Below are 10038 nucleotides of genomic sequence, written 5' to 3' on the forward strand. Positions count from 1 at the left end.
GGTTAAAATTTGACTCAAAAATGGCTAGTATTGCTAAAGATGCTCTTAGGAGTTTGATGCAGTTGCTAAAATAGATAAAAAAACTAAAAATGCTCTCTAAAATAGCTAAGGAGACAGAATAGAGACGGCTAATGATGCTCTAAAGTTATCTATTTAGTTTTTTTTTTTAAATAATATTTTTTGGCTCATTTATTACATTACTTTTTATCATAAAAGTTGACAGCTAGTTTTTATAGATCTTCAATATGCCTCGGTCATTTAACAACAGTCATTCATTATGCCGCAACAAGACAACCGCCGCCATTCATTACGTTGTGGCTATTCAACCATAGTTATTCATTACGCCGTGGACATTCAACCATGATTGTTCATTATGTTTTGTGGGCCTAATCCACCTGTCCGCCACGTGGGCTTTGACAAATTTAGGTTCAAAAATTGTATGGCTAGGTTAAATCTAGAGCCATAACCTAGATTAAAATTATTTAAACTTTAAGTGGTACCACATTTTAATTCTTTGCCTAAGGCTTTTACAATCTCAGGACTGGCCTTGATTCATAAAAATCTTTATCAAAATTGTTGTGCCAAAGTTGGACATATAGTTTGTAATTAAGGTAGTGATCATATGTAGTTGATAATAATTAGGAGCAGTATCTAATTTCATGGAGTTCGTGAAGACAGCTAGGCTTCAGTCCTAACAGCTGGTATTCTGCAAACCAAATCGAGGAGAGAGGATTTCTTCGCTTCAATTTCTAAATAGGAGGTGACAACGACGATTATGTGAAAGGAGTCTTCATGTACATGCAACACTTTATAGTAATTCAATAATCAGTTCTAGCGCTAGGTGATGATAAATCCACAATCATTTCGATGATTATAATTCTAATGAGGACTAGTTGAGAACTTTCTAATCCACGGTTTGGGAGACCCACTTTTTGATTATATCATGGTAAATCAACCATTAGATGTTTATGTATGCATGCATGAGTAGATCACTTCTGAAAAATTTTCTTTTAAATTGCTAATTGTTAAGGTATTGAACTAGATCAAATTAATGCATGAACCAAATCTGTCAAACATAATAGTTCTTGTTCATAACTGATACATCACGATTATGAATGTCTTAATGATTTTCAATTTGGTTCAAAAATTGCATAAATAATCTACACATAAATATCTAAACATCTAATGGTTGATTTACAAAAATATGATTGAAAAAGTAGGTCTCACACAAAAGTCCTCTTTATAGTGGTTCTCATTAAAAAGGCTCCCATGGGTAAGTAAGCATAAAATATAATTATATATTCAGGAGGTAAAGAAGCTACAAACCTACACACGAGGCCCCTTAGTGGATTCACATCGGAGATTCGAGAAGTACCGCCGGCCTATACATACTCATAACTATTCCCTATTCCTCTAGGCTCTAGCTATATATACCTATACGTCCTCATACCTATTCCTATCCTTCTAGGCTCTAGCTATATATATGGAAGGCTGGAAGCTTACCTGCTTGTTCTATCACTAATCACTGCAGAGAATTAAACTAGAAAAATGTGGAAGCTTAGGTTTGGAGACGAAGGTGCAAATAATGACCCTTACTTGTTCAGCACAAACAACTTCCATGGGAGGCAAACATGGGAGTTCGACCCGGCTGCCGGCACACCTGAAGAGCGAGCAGAGGTAGAAGAAGTTCGGCTAAGTTTTTACAACAATCGTCACCGAGTCCAGGCTTGTAGTGACCTCCTCTGTCGAATGCAGGTAGTACATTATTAGAATATGTTAATTAAGTTGTCTGTGTTATTTCTAATGTCTATCTGATTGTTTTCATGAGGCAGGTCTTTTTTGTCCTCTTTGGTTGTAATTTTTTTCTTTCTATTTTTCACAATAAATAAGGGTTGGAGAGTTTTCTCTTTTTAGTCCCAGTTCTAACCAAAAAAAAGAAAAAGGAAAAGATTATAGATCGTGCATGCACCTCTATCTATTAATAAACAATATGCTCAACAACATTTGGATGTAAATTCAATGGTGGAAATAATTATTTTTAAGTTGAGTTATTTTGTTTTCCACTGTTAGATTTACAACCAATGGTGGTTGAGCATAAATTTCTTGATCAATTACTGACTAGGTGAACAATATTGTGCTAAAAAATACGTAATGCATCATTCGATTTGCTGATAGCGTGTTTCTTTAACCATTCATCTTGAAGTCTTCGCTTTTATCTTTGTTTAATAATATATTTTGATAAATTGATTGAATTTGATGAGATACCATCTCCCTAAAAAAAAATTTGCAAAATCTTGGCTCATTGTTGATATTATTGTAACTAGCAACGTGCTTGCGTTTCTCGCAGGTGATATTGTGAGGTTCATGAAAAATAGGTTAACTAGACAGAATAGTGGTTTTTTTTTTGGGACATAAAATAGTGTTGGTTTAGTTATTTTTTCAATTTTACACTATGTCTACTTATATTTTATTGGCTTGATTTGATAATTATGTTATTTTCGGGTATTATTGGCACTTTAAAATTTGGTGAAACCCTTTGACAAGAAAAAAAAGCCTCCATTATTAATAGTACAGATAGAAACAGTCGCTATTTAATGGAGAGAGATATTGTTGTAAGAGATCCGGGTTCTCTGCTATAATAATAGATGTTAAGATATACTTGACTTTTCACGTGAGTCCACCACGTCACCACAATGGAAAATTATAATATGGTCTGGGACCATATGGTACACATGGTGCTTCATGTTGATGTCATTGACTCATATGGTTGTACTTATTTATGATTGTTCTCTTCATTTAATTTTTTTTCTATCCCCTGCAAGGTCCCCACTAAATTCAAGTGATATTATTTGTTCGGATCACCACATAGCAATGCTATGTGGTAGTCCGGGATCGTAGAATAATTACTTCACCACAATATACAGTACAATTGTACGGCCAAAAATAAGGAAGATTTTGTAAATTGAATTTTGTTCTTTGTAAACCAACCCAAATTGTATTGAACACCAACCCAAATTGCATTGAACGACGCCAAGCATAATAGATTGTATTTAATAGCCATTTGAGTAAAGACACGGTAGAGCAATGAAGAATTTAGAGATAACGAAGCTATTTTGTCCATTGAATCAGTCAAAAATCTTATATCAACATCATTGGAATCAAACTGAATTCTCTATTTTCTTCTTCTTCCATTTTTGATGGACCATTCTTTAGGGATTATTTAGTGAAATAAGCTTAATATGAGATCATGCAATCTCTCATCTACGTCCAATCTTTAGGGATTATTTAGTGAAAATACTCCTCTTTTAATATTAACGAATTGAATTTGTAGCTTCTGGGAGAGAAAAAGTTCAAACAAAAGATTCCCCAAGTCAAGGTGGAGGATGGTGAGGACTGTACATATGAAAAGGCCACCGCTGCATTTAGAAGGGCAGCTACCTTCTACTCTGCCTTACAATCACCTCACGGCCATTGGCCTGCTGAAAATGCCGGTCCCATGTTTTATATTCCTCCCTTGGTGAGTATGCAATGCAATTCCACAATAACCTGTCTGATAAAATTTCTCAATAATGCACAAATTGTTAAGCTAAGGGCAGTTCTTCTGCCACTAATTGGTAAACCAGAAAGTTCAATTAAATCATTATGTGCCTAACAATCAGTTGGAATAATATTGCAAAGCATGCTAAAGATGAAACTAATACATCTGTGTTTTGAAGCAATTAGATTTGACTACTACTTTTCACCTTTTCTTTGTTTGTATGAAAATGCAGGTCATATCGCTCTATATTACGGGGCATCTTAGTAAGGTATTCTCTGCAGAGCATTTTAAGGAAATGCTTAGATATATATACTGTCATCAGGTAAAGTACACAGAACTTAATTAAATATCTTGTGAAATGAACATATCAGATGTTTGTTTAAATTTCTATATATTCATCCTTTTTCTATATGGTATCAGTAGAGCTTAAGAGTTTTGTACGTTGCAGAATGAGGATGGTGGGTGGGGATTACACATACAGGCCCCTAGTATGATGTTTTGTACACTTCTGAATTACATTTGCATGCGTCTACTTGGAGAAGGACCCGATGGTGGTTTAAACAACGCTTGTGCAAGAGCACGCAAGTGGATTCTTGATCATGGTGGTGCAACACATTCATCATCCTGGGGAAAGACTTATATGGCTGTATGAAAATTTTCTAAACCAGTACAGCTTAGTATATATGCTATTCTCACAAGGGTTATATGCTAAAATTCTTGGCGGAACTATGTTTTTCTTCATTTGTAACTTTAAAACCGGATTTGTTGACAACTCTATGAACCAATGACTTAATGCAGTCTCTCTCATTTAGTTTTCTTCCACTATAGATACTCGGTGTGTATGAGTGGGAGGGATGCAACCCGATTCCCCCAGAGTTTTGGATTTTCCCGTCTTTGTTCCCTTTGCATCCAGGTTTGTTCAATTTCTTTTTACTGTAACTTGGTAAGTTCATCCGTTTGATGCATGTTACAGTAATTTCCATCTTTATCCGGTTAGATAACCGTAGGAAACGTGTCCAATCTATGTTGAGGAGAAAGGTTGTGACTTGAACTGAATTATTTCCTAGCCTTGGAAGATAAGATTTTTAGTCCTTATTGAACTATACATTTAGTTTTATCTCTGTAGCTTTCTAATCTAGCTTCTGTATGCTCAGCAAAAATGTACTGCTACTGCCGGTTGACTTACTTGCCTATATCGTATCTGTTTGGGAAAAGATTTGTTGGCCCCATCACCCCTCTCATTCTACAACTGAGAGAAGAAATGTACAATGAGCCATACAATGAAATTCAATGGGGCAAAGTACGCCATCTCTGTGCAAAGGTGAGTATATATGATCTGCACCTTGTACTTTAATTCATAGTTCATACTAAAATTGTTGAGAATATATACATCCCACATGGGAAAAATGGGACCTTTCCTATGAGTTTATAAGGGTTTGGGCCACTCCATCCATTGTCAATTGGTTTTGGATGCGAACCCCAAATTACTTTATCATGGTATCAGAGCGGGTTATCCACGTGTGCATGCCTAACGGCCACACGGGCTCCACGTCACCCAAAAATTGTCCACGTGTATGGCTTGAAAATTCGCCACACGTGCGGGGGCGTGTTGAGAATATATACATCCCGCATGGGAAAAATGAGACCTTGCCAATGAGTTTATAAGGGTTTGGGCCACTCCATCCATTGCCAATTGGTTGGATGTGAAGATTACTTTATCAAGGTCCCATGGGTTTATAAGGGTTTGGATGCGAACCTTGCCAATGAGTTTATAAGGGTTTGGGCCACTCCATCCATTGCCAATTGGTTGGATGTGAAGATTACTTTATCAAGGTCCCATGGGTTTATAAGGGTTTGGATGCGAACCCCAGATTATTTTATAAAAAATGAGATGTTTGTAACGACTCATCTATTTTTTAGTACAGGAGGATAACTACTATCCCCATGGCAAGTTTCAATGTTTGATGTGGGATTCTCTGAACATGGTTTATGAGCCTCTTCTTTCTTGCTGGCCCTTCAATAAGTTGAGAGAGAAGGCTCTTCAAGAAACTATTGAACACATTCATTATGAAGATGAAAATAGTCGATACATAACAATTGGATGTGGGGAAAAGGTAGTCAAATATTTAATTGAGGAAAAGTTGGGAGACATTGTGTAAAAAAATCTAATTTTTGATAATGAAACCTCAATTGTTTTTGGCAGCCGTTAATGATGCTTGCTTGCTGGATTGAAGATCCGAATGGAAAACCCTTTAAGAAGCATCTTGCAAGAGTTATAGATTACATATGGGTTGCAGAAGATGGAATAACTACGCAGGTCTGCATAGCTATTTTCTACAGCTTTGAACTCGGGCTTTCACTTGTACTTCTCTATTGGAAGTGCTACTTGGGCCATCAAAGAATATACTAATTGTGATACTTCATATGTACTTAGAGTTTTGGTAGCCAGGCATGGGATGCTAGTCTTTCTGTTCAAGCTTTGCTTGCTGGAAATCACACTGATGAACTTGGATCTGTACTTCAGAAAGCACATGAATTCCTAAACAAATCTCAGGTCTCCATGCTTAATGAGTCCTAAAAGCCTCCTCTTCTTGTTTTCTGTTAACCTTGAGCATCAAACCTATATTTTCTTCTTCTACATTCGGCTGGCTATAATATTTATTCGCTTGTGACACTATAGATTAGGGATAATCCTTCTGGTGACTTCTTATCTCGGTTCCGTCACATTTCTAAAGGTGGTTGGACTTTCTCTGACCGAGATCATGGATGGCAAGTGTCTGATTGTACTGCAGAGTGTTTGAAGGTGACTTTTCAATCCTGTGCTTTTCTGGATTTGAGGACTGAGCCTCATTCATAACAATCATATATTGCTTACTGGTTAATTATGTGTTATAACAGTGTTGCCTATTGCTTTCAATGATGCCGACGCAAATCGTGGGTGAACCAGTTGAATATGAGCGCCTGTATGATGCTGTCAATGTCATACTTTCTCTACAAGTGAGGACTAGTGTGAATTATCTATGAGTTTCTCTTGTACTGCATCTATATGTGTAACTTTATAGATCTATATACTTAACTCAAGCATCTAGCTCATTTGTATTTTTTCATTACTTCTTGTTTATATCACAAGTAGTAATCTTTATCATTTGGATCAGAATCCAAATGGTGGTGTATCAGCCTGGCAGCCAACAGGAGCTCCACAATGGTTGGAGGTAAACCGAGAAAATCTTATATATGAGCTAAGAATTTAAAAAGTTCTGTGATTTTATTGTGCGTCGTTACATTGACATGCATATACTTTCCCTCCTTATTCAGTGGTTCAATCCAGTAGAATTTCTCGAGGATGTCGTCATTGAATACGAGTAAACTTCTTCACCCAACATTTCATTCTTTGAATCCTTATCTCTAGACATACATTCGTTGAGTCCTAAACAATAGAGTCATGCAGGTATGTTGAGTGCACTTCATCTTCAATTCAAGCGTTAGCTTTATTCAGGAAGTTATACCCTGGGCATAGAAAGAAACATATCGATGATTTCATCACAAATGCAGCATGTTACCTTGAAGACATGCAGACACCTGATGGCTCATGGTATTTTTTTCCCTTTGATTGATATATTTGAGACATGTTTATGTTTGAACTTTGTTAATTGAAGAAAAGAAGTAGATCGTTTCAAAAAAAAGAAAGAAAAGTAGATTGACTAGTGCTATTACTTTCACAGGTATGGAAGGTGGGGAATCTGCTTCATCTATGGAACATGGTTTGCAATCCGAGGGTTGAAGGCTGCTGGTAGAACTTACAAAAATTGTGAGGCGATACGCAGAGGTGTTGAATTTATACTCAAAATACAGAGAAATGATGGTGGTTGGGGAGAGAGCTATACTTCTTGTACAAACAAGGTTTTTTCTTCTTTCTTTTTCATCTACCCCTTTACATGAAGGGGGGGTGGGGGTAGGATTCCCAAAGACTTGAGTGTCGAATATTTAACTGTTCAGCTATTTGTTCTGAGCTGTTAAATAATTGGCCAAAGGAAAGCATAATATTATCCCTTCAGGTAAAGTCAAATTATTCTGTGGATATGGTTGTACAGATCTATACACCTCTTCAAGGCGACCGGTCGAATTTGGTGCAGACTGCAATGGGACTAATGGGATTAATTCATGGGGGACAGGTTTGTATTTATTCATATCTTATGTGCTAGCCAATTCCCCAGTATCTATACTTCTTAACATATGTCCCCTCCTAAGTTGACAAATTGATATATTTTTCTTTTGGTTTTGTTGGTAATAGGCCGAGAGAGACCCTACTCCCATTCACAGAGCTGCGAAGCTTTTGATTAATTCTCAATTGGAAAATGGAGATTTTCCCCAACAGGTACCATTCTGTGTTTTGTTTTTATATACTGTGCATTGTGCAACAGGGATACTATCATATGTTACTCATCTTTCCTCTCTTTATCCTTTTGACAGGAACTGATGGGGGTTTTCAATGTCAATGCCATGTTACACTATGCAGCATACAGGAATATCTTCCCAATTTGGGCTCTCGGAGAATATTGTTCCCTTCCCTCCTTCTGGATAGATGTGTAGATGACTAGATGTACGTGTTTGTAAAACTCTAATATATACTTTGTGAGAAATTAATATGAGAAAGAACGATAGAATTCCTATTTTTTTTTTTTTTTTGATAAAAACAAGTTTTTCCAATCTAGTTTCTTGTGTTTACTATTCTCCTTAATGTAGCCCTCGCCGCTCATACTATAGTTAAGATTTGTTTTGTGTTCGTACTAGTGTGTTTTGTTTTCCCCTGAAGGCGAGTGTCCTAGGCAAGAAAGAATTCAGCTATTGAAGTTGCTCCTAGTTCTTGAAATTCAACACAAGGCATCCAAGACAAGGAGGACCGAGGCTAAGCTTAGCCATGGAACAACAACCATGTCCAATTGCACTTAGAGCTTGGAGATCCTCATAATCTTGTAGGCAGGGAACAAGTGTATACAATACATGTATGTTTATGTATAATACATGTATCTTATAATTAAAGTAAACTCCATCTTCAAATGGTTAAATTATTTTGATTGAAATAGCAATTTTATTAACTCAAAAGCAAATACATCAAACTGGGCAATGCACCTCACCTATTTGAACTTGATCCTCGATCACAAAAGTGAAAAGAAAAAGAAAAATACAAACTACCTTCTTTTCCTTTTTATTAGAAAGGGTTTTTGACCCATAAGGAAAAAAGTGCTCAAAATCTATTTATTTGTCTTTTTTTTTTCCGTGTATTTCATTGTTGATTTACTATTTGTTGAAGGATGTTGACATCTAGTGTGCCTCTTCAAACTAGGGTTTAGTTCTAGAGTTGTGATAGGAGAAAGTTCTAGATTTCCTAGTTATATTCGGATTCTGTTACCTTGTATGTACTTTGTAAATCCTTATATAAAGGGCTCCTATTATCAATAATAGAACACACTATTTTCTCTCATCATTCTCTCGAATCATATTTTCCTACAACACGTTATCAACACGAGCCCTAAAAACCAAAACCCTAAAAAACCCGAAAACACTCCTCACCAAAGTTGCCACGTACAAGCCCTAGCCCGAGCTAGCCACACCGCCTGCTGCAGCCCTGTGCCTGCTGTCCCCGCAGCCCCTGCCCCCTGCGCACCCCCGTGTCTGCTGCCCCCACAGCCCTTGCACACCCCGTGCCTACTACCCCTGCAGCCCCTGCGCACCTGTGTGCCTGCTGCCCCCGCAGCCCCTGCGCACCTGTGTGCCTGCTGCCCCCGCAGTCCCTGCGCACCCTTGTGCCTGCTACCCCTGCAGCCCTGGGCTACCCTTGCTAGCCCACGCTAGCGTCTGCCTCTAACAACCAGCCTGCCTGCCCCCCCTGCAGCCTGCCTCCTGCTCACGCTGCTGCCTACCTAGCACCCCCGCGCACCTGCTGCTGCCTCGCTGCTCTAACACGCCTGCATAAACACACGCGTGTTTTCAACCCCTGAATCAACAAGTAAGTTTTTGGATTAAAGTTCCCGCTTTCTTGTCTTTTAAATTTCTTTATTTTATTCGAGGATTTGCAACCGGCCCTTATCCTCCATCCCACCTTTCTATAATGTGGGTTCGATTATTTAATAAGCAGAATTGTGGGGATTTACGCTATATACGAACTCAGAGAGTTCGTGATCGTCGGACTAAGAGCGTCCGCAAGCATCGATCTTTGACCATATTAAACATCATTGTTTCGGTCTAATCCAAATAAACTTGGAAATTGATTTCTTAGTAGCATAGCTCGAAAATCTTATTATTAGTGATTTTACTCCGATACTAATATATTTCTTCTTCTTATTTTCAGGATGTCGAATGAACCAAGACTTGACTTTCTCATGCTTGACTCAACGGGTTCAGAATACCATAGCTGGGTAACCGACTTTGAGAACCACCTCACTTCTTTCGGGATATTACCCGTAATCCAGCCACCAAATCCGGATCACGTTTATAGCCAC

The 10038-nt window shown here is 37.8% G+C and overlaps 1 protein-coding gene across 2 annotated transcripts; it reads left to right on the top strand.

Moving 5' to 3' along the window:
- Window positions 1-1548: 1548 nt before the first annotated feature.
- On the top strand, window positions 1549-8374 carry LOC112188120 (beta-amyrin synthase). Of its 2 annotated transcripts, XM_040515523.1 has the most exons (19): window positions 1549-1755; window positions 3332-3517; window positions 3771-3860; window positions 3987-4184; window positions 4367-4451; window positions 4693-4859; window positions 5464-5652; window positions 5742-5855; window positions 5973-6092; window positions 6219-6341; window positions 6437-6535; window positions 6694-6750; window positions 6854-6900; window positions 6987-7130; window positions 7261-7438; window positions 7630-7710; window positions 7830-7913; window positions 8009-8138; window positions 8330-8374. In XM_040515523.1, the coding sequence occupies exons 1-18, from the start codon at window positions 1549-1551 to the stop codon at window positions 8126-8128; spliced, it is 2289 nt and encodes a 762-aa protein (XP_040371457.1). In that variant the 3' UTR covers window positions 8129-8138; window positions 8330-8374. The 2 variants fall into 2 exon arrangements, with proteins under 2 accessions (XP_040371457.1, XP_024182935.1); XM_024327167.2 differs by having other exon boundaries at window positions 8009-8355.
- The last annotated feature ends 1664 nt before the right edge of the window (window positions 8375-10038 follow it).

Source organism: Rosa chinensis, chromosome 2 (assembly GCF_002994745.2).
Source record: "Rosa chinensis cultivar Old Blush chromosome 2, RchiOBHm-V2, whole genome shotgun sequence".
Classification (NCBI taxonomy): domain Eukaryota; kingdom Viridiplantae; phylum Streptophyta; class Magnoliopsida; order Rosales; family Rosaceae; genus Rosa; species Rosa chinensis.

Excerpts from the sequence above, each read along its gene's own strand:
- LOC112188120 (XM_040515523.1), top strand. The coding sequence starts at position 1,549 with ATGTGGAAGCTTAGGTTTGGAGACGAAGGTGCAAATAATGACCCTTAC. Across the intron at positions 6,342-6,436 it reads GTACTGCAGAGTGTTTGAAG|TGTTGCCTATTGCTTTCAAT; the intron begins GTGACTTTTCAA and ends GTGTTATAACAG. Across the intron at positions 6,901-6,986 it reads GATGTCGTCATTGAATACGA|GTATGTTGAGTGCACTTCAT; the intron begins GTAAACTTCTTC and ends AGAGTCATGCAG.